Source organism: Vulpes vulpes, chromosome 10 (assembly GCF_048418805.1).
Source record: "Vulpes vulpes isolate BD-2025 chromosome 10, VulVul3, whole genome shotgun sequence".
NCBI classification, from domain to species: domain Eukaryota; kingdom Metazoa; phylum Chordata; class Mammalia; order Carnivora; family Canidae; genus Vulpes; species Vulpes vulpes.
This window is the reverse complement of record NC_132789.1, coordinates 73,953,516-73,973,716: the sequence shown is the minus strand read 5'-3', so window position 1 is coordinate 73,973,716 and position 20,201 is coordinate 73,953,516. Positions and strand designations below refer to the sequence as shown.

The following is a 20,201-nucleotide window of genomic DNA, read 5'->3' as shown; positions in this document are numbered from 1 at the left end:
GGCTCCTTTTTGTCTTTCCCTACCTTGGGCTTTCTCTCCTGAACCAACTGTCATTTGATAGAATATTTCCTCAAGTGTTTTCCTCAGATAAGTACATTGGCAGAATATTTTTTAAATGCCTGAACTCCTAAAAAATGTTTATTTTGCCCTGACAAAGGAATGGTAGCTTTCCTGGTTATTAGCTTTTGGAACTCAGTCTTCTCCCCTCAGGATTCTACAAACGTTGCTCCAGTATTTTAGCTTCTAGTGTTGCTGATAAAGTCTGAAGCTAATAGATTCTCTTTCCATTGCAAATAACCTGTTCCAAAACTTTGGATATTTCTTTATCCTTGGACTTCAAGAAGCTCACCACCAAGCGTCAAGACACAAGTTCTTAAATTAATGGTCTAGGACTGAGGAAAACTATTCTCCATTTTTTAATTTCCTACCTCCAGAACTCTTTTTATTTCATGTTAGGACTTCTGGATCTGCCTTCTGAATTTATCTCTAGATAATTCCATTCTATGCTGGCTAATGGCTACCCTCGCTCAGTCTCTGCACAGACAAGGTTAAAGATGCAGTGGTAAACCAGTAAGCAATGGAAAGATATAATTTTCTGCCCCTGAGGTCAGGCCATAAACAGCCAGCAAATCATGACGTTTTTGCCAAGGTAGAAGGAAAAGGCCTCTCTGTTTCCAGACCTTCACTGAAGCAAACTGAAGTCCTAACGGATGGATCGAGTCAGCCCACCCATGCAGCGTTCTTCCAGACCCCTGACCAAATCACAAAAGGTCCTGTGAGGACCATATAAAACAGGCAGGCAGATATGGCCCTTCTTTGAGGAAATTCCCTGGACTCAGTCAACTAAAGCCTATGAAGAAACAGGCAATGCTGGTCTTTGAGCCAAGCAATGAAGATAAATAAACTTACCTATCAGCCTCTGGGCTCTTGGTGCTTTCTCGTTTCCAAGGTGAATGAGGTCCCACAAAATGCACTCTTTCCGAATCCTTCTCTTGGCCTAAGAGACACCCTCCAGGCTTTACCAACTGACCTACTCAGGCAACTTTTGATCTAAAATGCACTGTGGGTACTATTTTTTAAAGTATTCTATGTAATAAAAGTAATTTAGCTTTCTAAATCATTGCTATTCCTAAATTCTGTGGCACTAGACAAAGAATGAGATAAATACCTTTATTATGTAGAAGATACAACAAGCTATCATGTGTTGTACACTTTCAAAACTTGCAGTATGTTTCTTTGAGTGGATGATATTTGGTAATCCTTGCAAAACCACTACACACTTTATCAAGATCTAAAAAATAGAAGCACAATAGTTTCTGTTGAAAAACATTACCCTCACTCATTAAGAAATGCTCTATTCAAATCATTAAAGTTTTAAACCAAATTTTATTATTATCAATAATTGTCAGTAAATTACTTATTTATATAAGAATGCACTTTGAGATAAAATTAATACATTCAATTTCAGATGAGTCCCTCATCTAAAGTAACTTGAAAACTAGAGAAGAGGATAAAATAAGTATACAAAGATTACAAAACAGCACATTTTGACAAGTGTCATAAAAAAATATAGGCAGAATATTACATACACAAAGCACTAAAGGCACATCCAGTCTTAAGAGGACCTTAAAAAACCATTTGGAGAAAGATGTACCATATTAAATACATGGTGATACGAGGTAATTGAAATAATAGTTTCCTTTAAAATTACAACCAAGCATTCATATCCCATATCCCATAAATATTGGTGTTTATGCCACCTCATATTATGTGATTCTGAATTTGATCAAGAGCTAGATAATTAAATTTACCTTTCAATACTCTTGCACTGTTCTGAGTAACATTATTGTCAGAAAAGCAGGGCTGAGACTGCATCAATCTATTAATCATCCAGATTATCAAAAGACAAGTTAACATATGGATGTTGGTCTTTTGAAGGCACACTAATTGCTACAAGCCACCATTCTAACAATATTATTATCATTACTGTACACTTATAAGTATTTGGAATGTTTCTTTAATTCCTCCCCATCACCCACCCCTAAGCAGACTGCCTTTGCTGCACAGCCTGAACCAGCAGATTTAGCCTCCAAGCCAAGCCACTGGGAATGAGCCTTCCAGGTCATGGAGAGGGTAGGTGTGAGAAAAGAAGGCAAAGAAGGTAGGAAAGTAGAGATTCTTGGAAGGCATGCTCACACTATACCATATCCCCAAATCATGTTAGCAATTTAGTAGTTTTGTATGTATATATATATATATATATATACACACACATATATATATATGTACATATATATACATATATATATGTATATATATATACACATACACATACATATATATATGTATATATACACACACAAACACACACACACACACAAATACAAAGTATACATAGAGGGAGGGTTAATGTTATGTTAAATAATGCTATGTCACAAAATGGAATTCATAAACACTTGCTTGAACTATGCATTTCTGCTTCAACCATGTCTTGTGAAAAATTCCTCCAAGTCTACAGGTATAGTTCAAATTCATTATTTCCAATGACTGCCTTATATGATTTAGTGTGCAACAACCATCATTTATTCAGCCATTTCCAGAATCCCCATGTTGCACACACTTTTACAGCTGACATTTTACAATCTAGTATACTGGCCATCCTCTGGCTACTGCACTTTCTCTTTGTCTCCAGCTTTTTTTGTCACCACCAAGAAGGCCACAAGAAACACCCTTGTACATGCTTTGTTGCCAATATGAGTGGCAATTTCAGCACCAGCTTTGAGATGTTACCTCGTGAGGATGAAGCACCATCTTCCAGGGCAAAGTATACACTCTATATCAATGACAATTACTTGGTGTTGGGTCCCCAGTAGGTAGAACACACGGATCTGGGAACTGAGGGGTGGAACTAGGAATAGCATCTTACTAACTGGTGATTTTATTCTATGGGATAAATTACTAATAGAAGGATTAGTATCAAGTGTGTGTCAAGTATATTTGTTTTTAATTTTTAATTAAAATTAGATTTAGTTTAATTAAAATTAAGATTGCTTTACCAAAATCCAAAGCCTACAGTAATTCACATGTTCCCTATCAATGAATGAGAATGCCTTTGCCCCACATCGTCACGAGCAAGAAGAGTTACACAGATCTTTTCAATTCTGTCAGCAATATTATTGTTCATTTAATGTGCATGTCTAAGGATATTCAAAGTTTGAGCATCTTTTCATGGTTCTTGGCCACTTGAATTTGCTCTCCTGTAAACTGCCTATTCATATCCTGTGGATATTTTTTTTAATTAAGTTATTGTCAATTTGTAAGACTTTTTGTTATATATATTTATCCTTGTTAGTACTATATATATAAATATCCTTGTTAGATATTTTTTCCAAATCCACAAATTTTCTACTATCTTTGTTATGGTCCCTTTTGTCACACATAGGTTGCCATAAATATTGCCAATAGTTCTTATCTTTCTTATTATTTCTAAGTGGTCTGTCTTGCTTAAAAAGGATTTCTACAACCCTGGGTTATACATGTAACCTGGGACTTTTTTCCCTTAACTTTTTGCTTTATTTTACATTTAAGTCTTTAGTACATCTGAACTTTTTATATACGGTATGATATAGGTGTCAAACTCTATTTTCTTTCAGATGAATATCCAGAGGTTTCACCAGCATTTACTAAAAATATCCAGTCTCTTTCTGCTGAAGTAGAATGCCAATTCTGTCATATATTCTCATACATATTGAGGCCTATTTCTAGTATCTCCTCTTGCATTCCACTCACTTTTCCTATTTTAAACAATACAATTTATTAGAACTTCTTTTTTGAGGCTTTTTCTCATAGTCCACTCTCTCACTCTCACCTATAGCAAAAGGCACCCTAAATCAATGGGGTGCAAGAGGATGACAGTGGATTATCCTGAACTTGACCAACTGAGCACTGGTTGCAGATATTGGTCCCAATGTGGTATCCTTGCAAGAGGACACTAAAAACTATGCATTGCTATGGCTAATGTTTTCTTTTCTATTCAACTGGGAAGAACCAGAAGAAGTTCCCATTCATACTGGGAAGACAAAAGTACGTATTCAGCATCTTTCCCCAGGGCAGTGATAATCCTCCCAGCCTCTGACATATTTCATGAAATGACCTGAACTCTCTGGGCATTTCTCAAAAACAAAACATTAGATCATTACATCAATAATATGTTAATCAAAATTAAAAGCAAGAAATGGCAAGTACATTAAAGACCTTGGTAAGATACATGCCCTCTGGAGGGTTGAAATAAACCCTGTGAAGATTCAGGAAACTGCCACATTAATGAACTATTTGGGTAATGCTGAGACACTCCCTCCCATGTAGGTCTGATATCTGGCATCTCTCACCTCTAAGAAGAAAGGACAATGCCAAACAAATGCCTTTGGGTTCTGGAGGAAGCATACACCACACTTGAGAATGCTGTTCTACAATCTATCTACAAATGACATGGAAAGCTGCCAACTATGAGTCTAGATTTTGGATTCTGGAGGCAGATCTCCTAAGCAACTGAACTCCTAAATGTGGGGATGTGGCAGAAGGAGGCACATCTATGTTCCAGTATTGCCACACCAAGGCAAGTATTTGTTAAGTTACCCAAGCTTGTTAGTTTTCTCAATGGTGAATTAAAAAAATCTGAGTTCATGATGATAATGATAACAATGATGATGGTGAAAACTTTCTAAAAGATCAACAGTGAAACCTTACTTCTCTCATTAGTTCCCTGTGGTAGGCAGAATTTTACAACCATCCACAAGATTCTTCCCCCTGGTGTACAAGCCCTATATAATCCCTTCTCTTGTGTGTGGGTAGGACCTGCAAATACAGTAAGAATATCACGCTCATGACTATCTTGTTATATGAGACTCCTCCTTGTGCATACTAGAGGAGACTTTCCTGCTGGTCTTGAGGAAGCAGATTGCCATGTTACGGAGAAGACCATGTGGCAGGGGACTGGTGGTGAGCCTTTAGGAGCTAAGGACCTCCTATCACATGAGCACAAGGAAATGAGTTCTCAACAACCAGTGAGTTTGGAAGAGGCTCTGCAACCTCAGGTAGGATCACAGCTCTGTCTACCACCTCGATTTCAGCCTGTAAGACCCTCCGCAGAAGACTCAGCCAACCCATATCCAGTCTCCTGTCCCACAGAAACCATGAGATAGTAAGTATGTGTTGTTTTAAGCCACTAAGTTTACAATGATTTGTTAGGAAGAAGAGACAACTAATATAATCTCTTCAGCCAGCTCTCACCTACTCTTTTTCCATAAATTCCAACTCCTCAATCACCAAGAAACCAAATATTTTTTCTTGGGTCATCCACCAATTATTTTCCCAGATGATGGCTTTAACAATATGTTTTTGAATAAGTAATGCTGTTTCTAACATTACACAAGCATAAAAATTGAAATGACTTAAAAAAAAAAAACTAGAAAAGCAGATTGCCAATGTTTAAACATGGATAGCAATGGGGCTGAATGTTTTCAGAGAAATACATTTTAGTCCTTATTTATGTTTGTCCAGACATAATTTAAATTATTAAAATGTTTTTCAGTTAACTCATGAAATTTTACACCTGTCTTTGACCTATTTGTACATTACAAAAGATACATTGTTTTTTTTTTCTAAGATGCATTGTTGAATTTCCTTTGTAAAAATATCCTTATTTGGGGGGATAAATACGCTTACCTGTATGACAGGTACCAAAACAATATTGTGGTAGATTATAGGAACAAGGAGGCCATAACATTGAGTCACAGCTTGAAGGGCATAATTGGAATCATTTAGGTAGTTGCTAAGTTCCAATGCCACTAATATTCTCTCACATTCAATTAATCTAGCAATCTGTAAAAAAAAAAAAAAACAGATACTGTTACTCAAAGTGAACATCAAGTGCTTCACCAATGTGTCTCTAAGGAGAAGAAAGGGTAGGAAATGTAATCCTTGTGGCTTAACAACATGTTAGTATGTTAAAATGTTGATATGAAGAAATCTAAATTCAAGAACAATTCTAACTCCACAACAATGTTATGTATAGATAAGACAACCTTAGACTTAAAGTTCAGAACATTTTATAAAATAATACAAATACCACTAGTAATGAAAAAGGGACCAATCTTTTTTAATTTTTAGGTAAAATTAAAACTTGGCTATATTTGGTCAGCCCAGGTAGCTCAGCAATTTAGCGCCGCCTTCAGCCCGGGGTGTGATCCTGGAGACCTGGGATTGAGTCCCACTCAGGCTTCCTGCATGGAGCCTGCTTCTCCCTCTGCCTGTGTCTCTGCCTCTCTCTGTGTGTGTGTGTCTCGCATGAATAAATAAATAAAATCTTTTTTAAAAATTTTTAAAAATTAAAAAAATAAAACTTGGCTATATTTTAATGTTAGAAAAAAATCAAGCTTTTTCAAAACATAAATTGTAACAAGTCATAATTAAAATATTTGTCTCTGTAATTTTGCCCCCATTGACTAACAAAGTCCCATTTTCTTTCAGGATTTGTGAAAAAAAATGGTAAATTTTCAGTAGACCAAATTAATCTTCTATTATACTTCTGCTACTTAAATAAAAATGGTAGCAAAATAGAAATTATGATTAAATGCTACTTTAAAAAAGTAGAGATCCTATCCTACTTTTCCTGCCCTTTCCCGAAGGAAGATTTCACTATATTTCTTCTCTCTCTCTCTCTTTTTTTTTTTTTTAGTTTTTATTTATATGAGGGAGAGAGAGAGAGAGCAAACACACAAGTGGGAGGAGAGCGAGGGAAGCCAACTCCCCTCTGAAAATGAAGCCCGATGTGAAGCTCCTTCCCTCGACCCCAAGATCATGACCTGAGCCAAAACCAAGAGTCAGACACAACCTATTGAGCCATTCAGGTGCCCCTGTTTTTCTATATATACATACAAAATTACATACAAAGAAATTTATCAGTGGCAACCAGAAATTTCCAGGAGTAAATTTTTAGTAGAATGGTAACCCAGCATTCTGAAATTCATTGAACTACTTAAAGATTTTCTTTATAAAGGCAACAAGGTATGAACAGGATGTTGTTTGTAAGTGCTTGGGCTCTGTAAGACTGTGAACTTAGCCTGGACAAAAGGGCCATGGCTTGTTTGTTTGTTTTTTCATTTTTGTATCCAAAGACACTGGCAAAGTCTCATGTAACAATTTATTGGTTGATTAATTAATAAATGCATGGGTAGGAAAAAGCAACTGTAAAAAACAAATACATTGAAAAAACCTTGATGTGCCTAAGATTTCCTTCTAAAGAAGGAAAAAGGAAGAGGGAGAAAGAAGAGTGATGTTCAATCTAGAATGAAAAAATAAAGCAAAGGATTGTTTTTAAAAGCGAGATGTTAAGATGAAGGTTGTAGATGTACATACAGCAATGTTTATAGCCACCCTGAGAATCCAGCAGTAGGAGATAGGTTACATTCCTGCCTCTATTCAGGAATGCAGTATTAAAATGAAAAACACTTTAGTATGAAAACAAATACTCGTTGACGTTCTTCACCCCAGAAAGGCAACAGTACCTAAGAGAGAAACACAGGAGAAACTAGCCAAAACAGGCAAGATCACACCTGATGTCATCTTTATATTTAGATTCAGAACCAATTTGGGTGGTGGCAAGACAATTAGCTTTGGCATGATTTATGATTCCCTGGATTATGCAAAGAATAATGAACTCAAACATAGACTTGCAAGACATGGCCTGTATGAGAAGAAAAAGACCTCAAGAAAACAGGGAAAGGAATGCAAGAACAGAATGAAGAAGATCAGCGGGACTGCAAAAAACCAATGCTGGTGCTGGCAACAAAGTGAGCTGAAGAATGGACAACAGAAGGAGTTAAGATTCTGCAGTGACTTTGTGCTGATTGTGCAGATATTTCATGAGAGAATTAATAAACTGAGAACTGTAAAAAAAATTTTTGATAAATTGATATGTATCTGCATGAAAATATCTTCAAGATAAATTATAGGGGCACTTGGGTGGCTCAGTCAGTTGAGTGTCTACCTTCAGCTCAGGTCATGATTCCAGAGACCTGGGATTGAATCCCACATTGGGCTCCCTGCTCAGTGAGGAGTCTGCCTCTCCGTATCCCTCTGCCTCTCTGCCCCACTTGTTTTCTCTCTCTCTTGCTCTCTCACTCAAATTTTTTTAAAAAAATTATAAGAAATGTTAAATAAGAAAATTGTGGAATAGCAAAGAGACTGTGATGTCATTTTTATAAAATAATAACTTGCCTATGCATATTTTTAAATATCAGAGATAAAAACAAAACAAAGAAAACAAAATCAGAGTTATTTTTAGTAATAACAGGATTATGATGCATTTCACTTTGTACATTATAACTTTTTGAATATTTGAAATTTATACTACTTTTGTAGAGACACAAAAAATAAATGGAAAAGAAGAAAAAAAAATATATGAACTTGGTCCTATGAAACCTATAAGGAATATCAAATAAACCTGCATGATCGTAAAATGACCTCTCAGTCCATTCACAAATCAGGATATGCAATCCCAAAAAAACATGAACTTGAAACATCAAGAAACAAATAAAGGGAAATTGGCACATTTTTGGTCATTTTTAGATTACTTACTTGTTGAGAGGGGAAAATCTCATTGCCTTTAATATTATCACAGAAAAGATTTTCTTCTTTAATTTTAATGTCACTTGTTACAAAAATATTTCTAAGAAAAAGGTATAAGAGGATTGAAGAAGTCTCTGCCAAAATATCTGAATATAATCTGCAAAAGAAAGTAAATGATGTTACAGGTATACATATAAAATGATTTAGCAGGTAAATGCACCTTTTTAGATTGATCTGTTCTTAATATCTACACAGTGATCTCAAAATAGCAGCAAAACTTTGTGAAACATCTTCTCTCACACTGCTGCTTAAATTAAAATTAAAGATTATGTTTAACAACTAAGAAAATGAAGCTTCTGACATATTGTGTCACAAATACATAAAAATAACTATCAGTAAAATGTTCTGGTTCTAAAGAAGTTTATATACTTCTTTTCTATCAATATCATGAAATCACTATAGATATTCAGAAACTTGGAAAATAGGCCCAATATTTTAATTAATAAACTTTGTGGAAATAAGGGTCACCTATAGCAAGAGCCACCATGGGTACAGAAAAAAAGAAGAAAGAAAGAGGCAGGGAGGGAAGGATGGAGGGAGGCAGAGTCTTAATAACTCTTGGATTATTTTTAATTATCTTTCCTAAATTGCAGTCAACAGTGCCAACCATTAGCAAAACTGTGAAATCTGCAACCTTCCTTCTTTGTTTCCAATATTCCCTTCCTTGCTCTCAGCTTTATTGGTGGCAAACTCTCTCTAAGCTTCAGGTCCACCCTCCATTTCTAAAAAACAAGGAAGGATGTGACATCAGTAATTTATACTTGAGGACAAGCTGCTTCACCACCGTGTTAAACGTGGGAATTATATTTGCTAGGAGAAATTTAGTTCTCTCATTCCTGCAACTCATACTGACTCTCTCTTCACCCACATGATGATCAGTACCTGCACATAGGTAGGCAATGCATCCAAGCTGTTGCCTCTTCGTGGCTCCATTTCCTTCCCTAAAGACTCACACGCTGGCCAGTCATTTCAATAGTGACCTCTCTAGTGCTACAGATCCTGTACCCCTATTTGAAGCCATAAATCAGCCTGCCTGCCCTTGCATAGATGTCACTGGCTGCTTTTTTAGCCCTGCTACAATAGTCAGTCACTTATTCACTTATTACCTTCATTTGATTTTTTTTTTCCATTCAAACTAGTGTTTGCCAAATACCTACCACATAGAAAACACTATTCTAGGCCTTGGGTTAATAAAGATGAGTCAATGAGGCCTTAGCCACAAGGAATTGGGCTCTATGACAAATTCACATTATGTGATATGACCTTCGTCATTAGTCCTTTTCAGCAACACTTCCATTATTCCTCATGTCTCTTTGTTCACAATCCCAACAGCGAATGCTCTAAACCTTCTGCTCTCCATCCTTCGTGCTCCTCTATCCTCCTGGCTCTACCACCATGATGTCCTTATCACAGCAATTTGCTTGTATCCTCAGTTTCTCCCTCTCCACTGTCTCCTTCCTCTCCACCCTCAAACATGCTTTCCTTGAGCCTGCCCTCCACCCTCCAGGGGTCTTCCATCCTCCTCTCTACCACCAAACTTCGCACAAGTGATCTTAGCTTATTCCAGTTCTCCATTTTCAATCACTTCTTACCCAACTGCAAAAGGTTTCTGGCCCATTGCACACAAAAAAATAGCCCTCTTGAACTCATCAATGGCCTCCTAATTGCCAATTTTAAAAGCCTTCATCTCAGTTTTTATCCTACCCAACCTTTCTATAGCATTTCTTATTGAGCAAAGCCCCTGCCTGACCTTGCACTAGCATTTAACACTGCAGACCAGTCCTTCCTGGGTGATACTCTCATACTCTCACTTCCCTTGGCAATGTACTTTTCCAGACTTTCACTTGCTGGACTATTCCTTTTTATAGATTAAGTTATGATAGTTGAGTCTTCTTCTTCTTCTTCTTCTTCTTTTTTTTTTTTTTTATTGTAATGGAAGGGTCTGACTTAAGTTTTGATTGCCAAAGCATCTACTTCAAAGAGGCATCCACTTCAAAGATGGCTTTCTCTAATCAAGACATTGACAGTCACACAACTAGATAAAGAGCCAGGCCACCTCTCCCACTGAGGCTCCTTTGTTTTAGAAATCTTGGTTGATTTCAATACATGACAACTGGGGCCATTTGTTTTTTTCTGTTCCCTTGCTTTAAATATACTCTTACTTTTTTAATTCGACAACAAAGAGTGAGCCTATGAAATCCTAGGCACCCTTGACCTCAATAAAAACAGAACCCCAAGCCCCTGATGTCTCTCTCTCTTTACCTATGACCTTGCTGTGCGGCCCCAGGTGTGCTGTGTAACTTCCAGATCCTGTAAGTAACAAACTTTTATTTTTTTCAAAATTTCCAGATGGTTATTGCTGAAGGGCGTCTTGCAATCATAAGAAGAACCACAAGGGCTGGTTCAGATACAGCATTGGTTATTGATAGGCTGAGACCAGCACAAAATATTTTCAGTACCCTTCCTTGGTTCCATCTCCTTGCTTCAGCCTCTTAAGTGTAAGCAATGGCCACCGTTCAACTCCAGCTTCTATCTTTTCTGCTAAACAGTTCTTCCTTGGGAGATAGCACCCGTCAAAACTTCAATGATGACCTCATGGACATTTTCTCAATCTATCTCCAGCCTTCACCTCTCTCCTAAGTGTCAGTACTAAATATTCAACCACCTACTGGGCACCTTATATCCACAAAGGCATCCTGCTGGAAAACTAAACTCAAAATATTTCCTATCAAATCCATTATCTCTTCCAAAAACTTATCCCAACTCTCTCATTCCCCTAGGACACACTATAGGCCTGTCTGCCAGTCAGGTAACAACAGCAATCCCAGTCAACTTCACTACTTCTACTCTCTTGTCCCCATGTCACATAAAAGCTTCCAAGCTCTGTGTCTTCCTTTTCTAAAGTGCCTCTCAAATCCATCCTGCATAGCACCTAGCATTTTTGTACATGGATAATGCTAAGTCTACATTTGTTTAATTGAATGGAATTATACCTTTATGTGAATAAGCAGTATCAAAGTCTTGCCTCAACCAGCATGTGCATTTAAGGTCATTATCTTTGAGGAATAAAGGGTTTATCTTCTTGTTAAAGACATTTCAGGCATTAACAAGCAGGTGAAAGAGATTGTTGTTTTGAACTTGTTGAGACAGCCTGAAATCACTAATGCTCATTTCTGAAGCTGTTCTTAATTTTTTTTTTTTTTTAAGGAAAAATGGCCATAAAGCAAAGGATGGCCTGTGGTTTTACATGGCTCCTACCAACCCGCTTGCAGTTGCTGATGGTCTAATCCTGGGAGCCTCTTCAAGCAAAGGAAAAACCTTCTTATCCTAACAGCCTACCCATCAGACCATAAATTTAACCCCAACTTGCTTGTTACAAAAGTCCCCAAAGCATATTTGTGTTTTCTAGAATAACCAACATTATCTTGGTTATTATTTGGTATCTTTGTCCCATAGCCTTCACTACTTTAAATTCAGAATGCATCTATATGCCTCCTATGCTTTTTCTGACTCTGGCAAAGAAATTTCTAACAGGAACTCAAGAACTTGGAATGTATATGCTTATTAAAACTTATTAGAAATAGTTTTACATTGACTATCTTAACATGAAATTGAATATTAATTATAGGCTTCACACCCAACATCCATATTCTCAATAAGCATTAATATTTTAAAAGAATATTTCTAATTACCTTCTCTGTGTAATAGTCATTATATTGCTTAAACAAATAACAGATTGTTCATCATGATGTAGTGAAGCAACAAAATAATCCCAAACTGGTGAGAAAACTTTCTTAGACACCTCATAGTTACCAATCTGATAGGCAACCTACAACAAAAAGTACATTATTTTATGCAATATTTTTATTTGTGAAATTTATCTTTTAAACAAGAATTTTGAGACAGTCTGCTCACACATTAGTTTCATACACAGTTATTCACATTTGTTGTTTTGTTCCACAGAGCCACAGTAAGGTATTGATAGCCACTGGCAAGGGAGGCAGGCACATTTTGAAATCTCTTTTATTTCTAAATTGCATGGAAATTTGAAACCCTGTAAGGATGTTTCAAATTCTCATAAGCAAAACAAAGATCACATCTGAGCCAAATTAATTTCATTTCCATCTATCTCGGCAGTGCACTCCATTTATTACAGACACTGTTATAATGAACAATCTGTTCCAAGAGAAACAATCAGATTTCCCAAACCCAAAATATGAAATATACTTCATTCTCTTCTGGTTTAGACTGACACTTTCAGAGCTTTTTGCAACAAAGGGTTCACAGCTAAAAAGAGTGAAAAATAAAACCGAGATGCTTCCAAGAGGCCATGATATGTTTTTAATTCAACACATTCAACATTAGGCAAAATAACTGATTGCACTGGTAAAAACAGAAGCTTACAAGAAGAAAAATCCTCAACTTATCTATTTCTTTTGGTAGAACACATTTCTTTACAGCTATTTCTTAAAATCATTCTGTTCAAATATGTACAACAATATAAAATCTCATCATGAGTTATGTGCTGCTTTAAATCCTTAATGGAAGCAGGTAAGATATAAAGTACAAATAAATTCATTAAATTAAGTATGTAAATGACATGTTGCTAGAATATATTCCACTCAAGGGAATAACTTACAGGGCCAGAACTTTTTAAATCTGCCAACTCCACACTCATAATCAACCAACCAGTAAGGTTTTATGAAGTTTCTACTCTGTGCTAAGCACTGTAAGGATAGGTTCTTCAAAGCTTAAAATGACCTTATACTCCATTAAATTCTAATCAAGTTACAGACATAAAACACATGAAATCACCAGAAAAACCATAAAGAATAACATAATAATTGTGGAGGCTGAGAAAAGGAGAAATGAAGGCTTCGAAAAGGAGTCAGGGCTTGAGTTGAACCCTCAGGTAGGAATAAGGTTCAGATGGGCATAGTTCAGACAGATCCTGAAAAGGATCCAATAATGAAAATCACCATAGTGCATTTAGGAGAGACTGGAAAGACAGGTCAGAATTTGAAGAAAAGCAGGAAGTATGATGGACAGGTAAAACAGGAACGATCTGAGAAGGCCTTGAAAATCAGGTGGAAGTATTTAAAGATATCCAGGCACTTTACATGCATTACTGTAGTGACTCCCCATTACAGCTTTATGAGGTAAGCTCCATTACCATTCCTATTTTTCAGATAAGGAAACTGAGGTATTAAGAAGTTAAATAATTTGGGACGTGCCTGGGTGGCTCAGCGGTTGAGCGTCTGCCTTTGGCTCGGCGAGTGATCCTCGCTCCAGGGATCAAGTCCCAGGGACCCTGCTTCTCCCTCTGCCCGTGTCTCTGCCTCTCTCTCTCTCTGCCTCTTATGAGTAAATAAATAAAATCTTTAAAAAAAAATTTTTTTTTTAAAGAAGTTAAATAACTTGTATAGAACCTGATATTCAGTAAAAAAGGTAGAGCCAAGACTTAGAGTGGTAGATGAGGTCACTTCTCTGGCTGCATTGGTCAAATGAAGGAGGTAGCCTACTGGTCACTAAAACATCATATAATTTAATATGTATCATGGAAATTAATAACAAATGATATGTGAGTTGGGTAAAATTATAATTGAATGTTCTTTCTTCTTAAAATAAGTCCTTCTAAAAATAATGGCATTTTCAATTAGTGAACATTGTAAAATAAGGAAAGATGACATGATAAAACTAAGGTTTGTAAATTCATGAGTTTTTGTAGGTTAACAGAGCAATGCCATGACAAGATGGTGACCTGGTAGTAGTGAGTTGAATAGACTTTAGAGGGGGTGAGGCTAAAATGAGAAAGAAGAACTAGAAGACTAATGAAATAATTAAGTACAGTAGAGACTTCTTCCTTGATACATGACCTTCTCGTGGCTTCCAGAGCTCCACACTTGACTTTTATTTTCCCTCAATTCCTTATCAGTTGCCTTTGCAAGCTCCTACTCTTGTCCTCACTTTATATTGTATGTCCCAGGGCTCAGTCTCTGGACCTTTCCTCTCTTCTATCTGTACTTATTTCCTCAGTGAAATCATCCAGCACCTTGTCTTTAATGGTCACATGACTACTATCGACTCCTCCTTTCTAGACCTCTCTTCCACACTCCAGATTCATGTATCTCACTGACTACTCAATTGTTCTCTCTGAATATCTAATAAACATCTTACCTCAACATGTCTCAAAATGAATTCTGATCTCCCTTGGCCCCAAATCTACACTACCCATAACATTCCCCAACTCAGCTGATATCAAGCCTATCCTTCCAGTTAGTCAACTAAATATCTTAGAGTCATCTTTTATTTTTCTGATTTTATTATGTCCACTAGGAACTCTTAACTCCTCTTCAAAACATATCCAAAATCTGACCACTTCTCACCACACCAACTACTATCACACTGGCCAAGCACTACCATCTCTCATTGGATTACAGAAGTAGATATGTCCCTCTGCTTCCGTCCCATCTCTATTATGGTCTATTCCTAACATAGCAGCCAGGGTAAGCCTCTGAAAATAGAAGTCACATTACATCATACCACTTCTCAAAAACAAAAACAAAACCTCCCCAACAGTTGCCCATTTCACTCAAACTAAAAGCCAAAATTCTTATAATGACATAGAGGTCTTGTCATGATCTGCTCCCTATCCACCTACTTATCTTTCCCTCTCTAACCAATTATTTTACTCCCCATGGGTCCCTCTGCTCCAGCCACACTGGCCTCCTTGCTGTTTATCAAACATAACCAGGTACGCTTCTGAAAACCATAGAGCTTTTGCCCTAGCTTCTTATGCAGAATGTTCTTACTTCAGAGACCCCCTCCTGCACCTCCTTTAAGTCTCTGCTCAAAACTCACCTTCTAGATGAGCCTTCCTTGATCACCCAATTTAATACTCTGATCTACCTTCCATTTGCTCACTTCACACTTCTAATTCCTTTGGCCATACTCTACTTTTTCCTCCCATAGAATTTATCTTGTAACATGCTAGGTAATTTACTTATTTACTTTGTTGTTTATTACCTAACTCTTATGATATTTTGTTCACTTTGCTTAGAACAGTGGTTCTCAAAGTATGATCCCTGGACCATCAATGAGCATCAACATCACCTAGGAACTTATTGGAAATGTAAAATTCTGGGCCCTACCCCAGACCTAGTAAATCAAAAACTCTGGTGGCAGGGCACAACAATCTGTTTAACCAGCACTGAAGGCGCACGTTCAAGGTTTAGAATCACTAGCCTGGAGCAGTGCGTAGCACAGAGCAAGCGCACAATAATAACATGTTAAATAAATTTTAAAACCTTCTTTTTGTAGTAATTTGCCTCTACCCACAGAAGAGGAAACTCAGCAATTCTACTATAGCACAATTGACTGCCCCAGGGTAAGTGCCTGACCCAAGCTGAATGTTTTATAGCCCCCTCTGCAAAGCAAGATGGATCCCCACACAAAATGTAGTTCTGCTGTCAAGGCTAAAGGCACTACATGCACCATGAGAATTTCAGAGAAAGTTTATTATTCACACAAGGAGCTCCCAGGGAGTGTTGGGCAGGCACTAGCAGGCCTGGGAAGAAATGGGTTGGGCCTTGATTAGTGGCTAAAGGAAGGAAGAGATAGGAATAAGAAAAGCTACTGACACCTGGAAGATTTAAATTTCAAAGGTGAGCTCACAGATCTCCTATCAGCCTGCCTATGAATGGAACCAAAGGTAAAAAGAGGGGTGAGATTTAAAAACAAGTCAGTAGTCAAACATCAAAAAAGAAGTCAGACTCATTTTATTTGGTGGACTACTCAGAATTTCTTTCCTAGGAATCTAGAATCCAGGTTACGAGCTAGCCAGGCAGTCTCTGTTATAGCTGCAATTGAGAGAGATAAAAATGCAGGGGCTGCCATTTTTCCATTAGAGATAGAAAAGTGAATAAAGTCAGTCTTTAGGAGAAGAAAAAAAAGAAAAGAAGCAGATGTACACAGAGAACCAAAGGTAGGAGACCTACAGCGGCCAGGGATCACAGTCTTCCCAGGGCCTGGCTGCATTCTCCCAAGTCAGGCTGATTCCCTCAATTTGCAATCGGAGCCCTAAAGGAAACAGTAAATCCAAGTTACCTAAATATAGGTTATCGTTGTGGTAATGAGATTGATAAAAAAGATAGTTCAAAGAAAGAAGAACTGACATCTAGCACAGAACCTAGGACAAAACAGACAATAAATAATTCATCAATAAACAGATGAGTAGAGAGAATAGCAATATTCAGTTGGAGGATGAGAGGAAAAAGAAGAGTTGAGACTTCTTTAAAAAGCTTTAAAAACTGGATAACTATCTTTTGCCTGGTAGACTTATTGTTTTTAATTTGGTCATAGAGAAAAGGCAACTCTATCAGAGTTTCAATTAATTTATATATAAAGTGAAAAAAAAGTATGAATTTCATTCTCCTGCCACCACTATTACTGACGGACAACTCTACTGCCTAACTGATCATCAAGACCCACTGAGCAACAACCTAGGCAGAGAAGAGAGAGCAGAAACATGGACTCTAGAAGAACTTGTTGGAGGTTGAATACATGACTTCCTTGAACCTGAACGGAGCAGTAGAAAGGTAAGTGCTGGTGTCAGGCTTACCATCCACTACCCAAATAACCTTGGGTTACTTAATTATATGACCTTCCTGAGATACCCTTTCTCAAATAAAATGACAGGGGAAGGATTATATTTATCTCACTTTCCTCAACTATAAAATGAAAGTAATACCACTACCTCACTAGTTATTATAATAAACATAATAATGAATTTTTAAATTTAAAACTACATTTTAAATTTAAATTTAAATTTTAAATTTAAAACTACATTTTAAATTTAAATTTAAATTTTAAATTTAAAACTACATAGTAGTTTTTAAATAAATGATATTCCCCATTTCTTTTTCTCAACAAGCCATTATGCCCACTCATTATTTGATTGAGTAGTTCAATAACCCAGTACACGACATTGGTCTTATATCCATTTTAGAGATAGGGAAATTGAGACCAAGTAATATGCCTAAAATCCTAAAATCCTGCTCATAGGTTTCTAATTTTCTATGTTTTATATTACCTAGATATTCATGACTTAAAGGGGAAAAATAAAAACAAATGAAGCTATAAAAAGGAGGAAATTAGAAAGTATCTGTAGAAAATAATCATTCATCAGGGTTCCTCAATTTTCCAGATAAATTAATAGTTTTCTACATTAAGGGGAAACCTAGTTAAGACTCCACTGATTTTAATATCTACAGAATAACAATGAGTTGAAAGTAAACCTAAAATTCCAAGCCAAGTTAAGCATAGGCATTTGGTGAAATGTCTCTATATCTTACTATAAAATATATATGATTTCTTTAAAGATTTATTTATTTGTGAGAGAGAGAAAGGAGCAAGGCAAGGGGGAGAATGAGAGGGGCAGACTCCTGACTGATCATGGAGCCTGATGAGAGGCTCAATCCCAGGACCATAAGATTATGATCTGAGCCAAAACCAAGAGCTGGACGCTCAAACGACTGAGCCACCAGGCACCCCTATAATATTTTTTAAGAACTTATTAAGAAATTATCCTGAAACTAAAAACTAGCCAGTCTCGTGAAAAATAGATTGCAATTCCAAAGGAAAGATACATTTTTTTGCTAGAACTTAAAGGCTTAAACTTGAGCTGTAAATTAAGTTTTACTAAGCTTACTAAGAAAATTTTGCTTCAGTCACTTAACATTATGAGAGAGAATGCTCATATACTATCATAAATGAACACAGTACTGCAAATATAGTGTCAATAATGAAACATTGGTCATTACTTTATGACACTTCTCATTATTCCAGTAGAATAGCTTGGACTTGGTTTTATTAACTTTTCAATGAAAGTTCTGCCAAATGAAACCCAAAAGTCAAACCTCCCTGGAGAAAAATTAGGCCTTGATAAAATATTCGGTTCCTCACTTTGAAATAACTCCATCACTGCAAATTAGGGAATATATTAGATTCCAAAGAAATAAAAACATCAGAAAACCATGAGCCAATATGACATGCTAAACCAATGCTAGACAAATCCTAGCAATTCTCTCGATTTAATTTTCTTTGAAAAATATGAGAATATAAAATACCATTAAGATCTTAGCTTATTATACTAATCAACTATTAAGAGAAAAATAATAGCACAATAGAAACGTGATAAAATTTAAAATAGTCATCATTTCTAGAGCCAACGATAGGCTTAAAATTAGATTCTAGAGACTTAGGTCAATGAGTCATTCTTCCTTGTGTCCTATTCACTGGTGATCTGTTTTATAAGGCAGGCAATCATTTCAGCAAAAATGTTAATTCATGAGTATATTCATAACTAAAAATAATATTTACTAAGTGCCTACTGTGTGACAAGTGCACTGGTTAAACATAATCCCATTTAATACTCATAATACCTCTGGGAGGTAACCACTATTATTATTCCCACTTCATACATTAAAGTTGCTTGCTTAAAATCATGTAGCTAACGTGAGGAACTGGAACTTGAACTCAGGCCTGTGTGTCTGGAAATTTCACTTCTGTAAATCTAACCCAAAAAAGTAATCATGGATGCAGATAGAGATTCATATACCAAGATATGCATCACAGCTTTGTTTATAATAGCAAAAGACTTTTGAAAAAAATCAAAATGCCCACCAGTTAAGATTACTAAGTAAACTATGATCTATCTGTAAGATGCAGTATCGTTAAAAGAGGCAATACCTTTAGAAGACGCAGGTGTTAAAAATTATGCTGTGAAGGAATACTTAATGGAATGAAAAAAATGTCAATTATATATTAAATGAAAATATCAGGATATAAAATTATATGCTGTGATTAGATTATATATTACACATAAATTCAAACACGTGTATATATAAAAATGTGCGTGTATATAAAATTGTATACACACACACACACACACACACACAACAAATGGAAAGATAGCTCTGGATCAGGGTTTCTCCATCTTGGCACTACTGACATTTGGGGCGGACTTTGTCATTCTTTGTTAGGGAGAACTGTCCTTTGCATTGGAGAGTGCTTTTCAACATTCCTGGGGTCTACCCACTAGATGCCAGAAGCACCCTTCTAGGTTATGACAACTAAAAATGTCTCCAGACATTGACAAATGTCCCCTGGGGACCAAAACTGTGCCAAGTTAAGAACTGCTACTCTGGATGATAGGATAATAGATAACATTTATTTTCTTCTTTGTACATTTCAGTATTTTCTAAATTTCTAAAATTAAATTTAAAATTAAATTAAATTTAAAATTAAATTTTACAATAGCATTTTTTTCCTGGATACATTTGTAATCCAAGAAAAAAATGCTACTGTAAAAATCAATCTCACTAAAAAGAGAAGGAATGATTCCAATTTTTATGAGACTAAACTGCAGTAATGGAAATATGTATTACAAGAGCTTTAGAATATCCACTGTGATTTTTTTCCCATTAGAAATTACTTAGTAACAGCTTAAGAGA

At 36.3% G+C, this 20,201-nt stretch overlaps 1 protein-coding gene across 2 annotated transcripts in view; it reads right to left on the bottom strand.

Annotated features, from left to right (window-relative positions):
- Positions 1 to 20,201, bottom strand: part of CFAP54 (cilia and flagella associated protein 54) — a 302,139-nt gene that overhangs the window by 192,463 nt on the left and 89,475 nt on the right. For both annotated transcript variants that reach the window (XM_072724628.1, XM_026013023.2), the window contains exons 23-26: positions 12,381 to 12,517; positions 8,638 to 8,785; positions 5,725 to 5,880; positions 1,169 to 1,291 (exon numbers count right to left, since the gene is read on the bottom strand). In XM_072724628.1, coding sequence (XP_072580729.1) covers positions 1,169 to 1,291; positions 5,725 to 5,880; positions 8,638 to 8,785; positions 12,381 to 12,517 — 564 coding nt within the window. The remainder of the gene's footprint in view (positions 1 to 1,168; positions 1,292 to 5,724; positions 5,881 to 8,637; positions 8,786 to 12,380; positions 12,518 to 20,201) is intronic.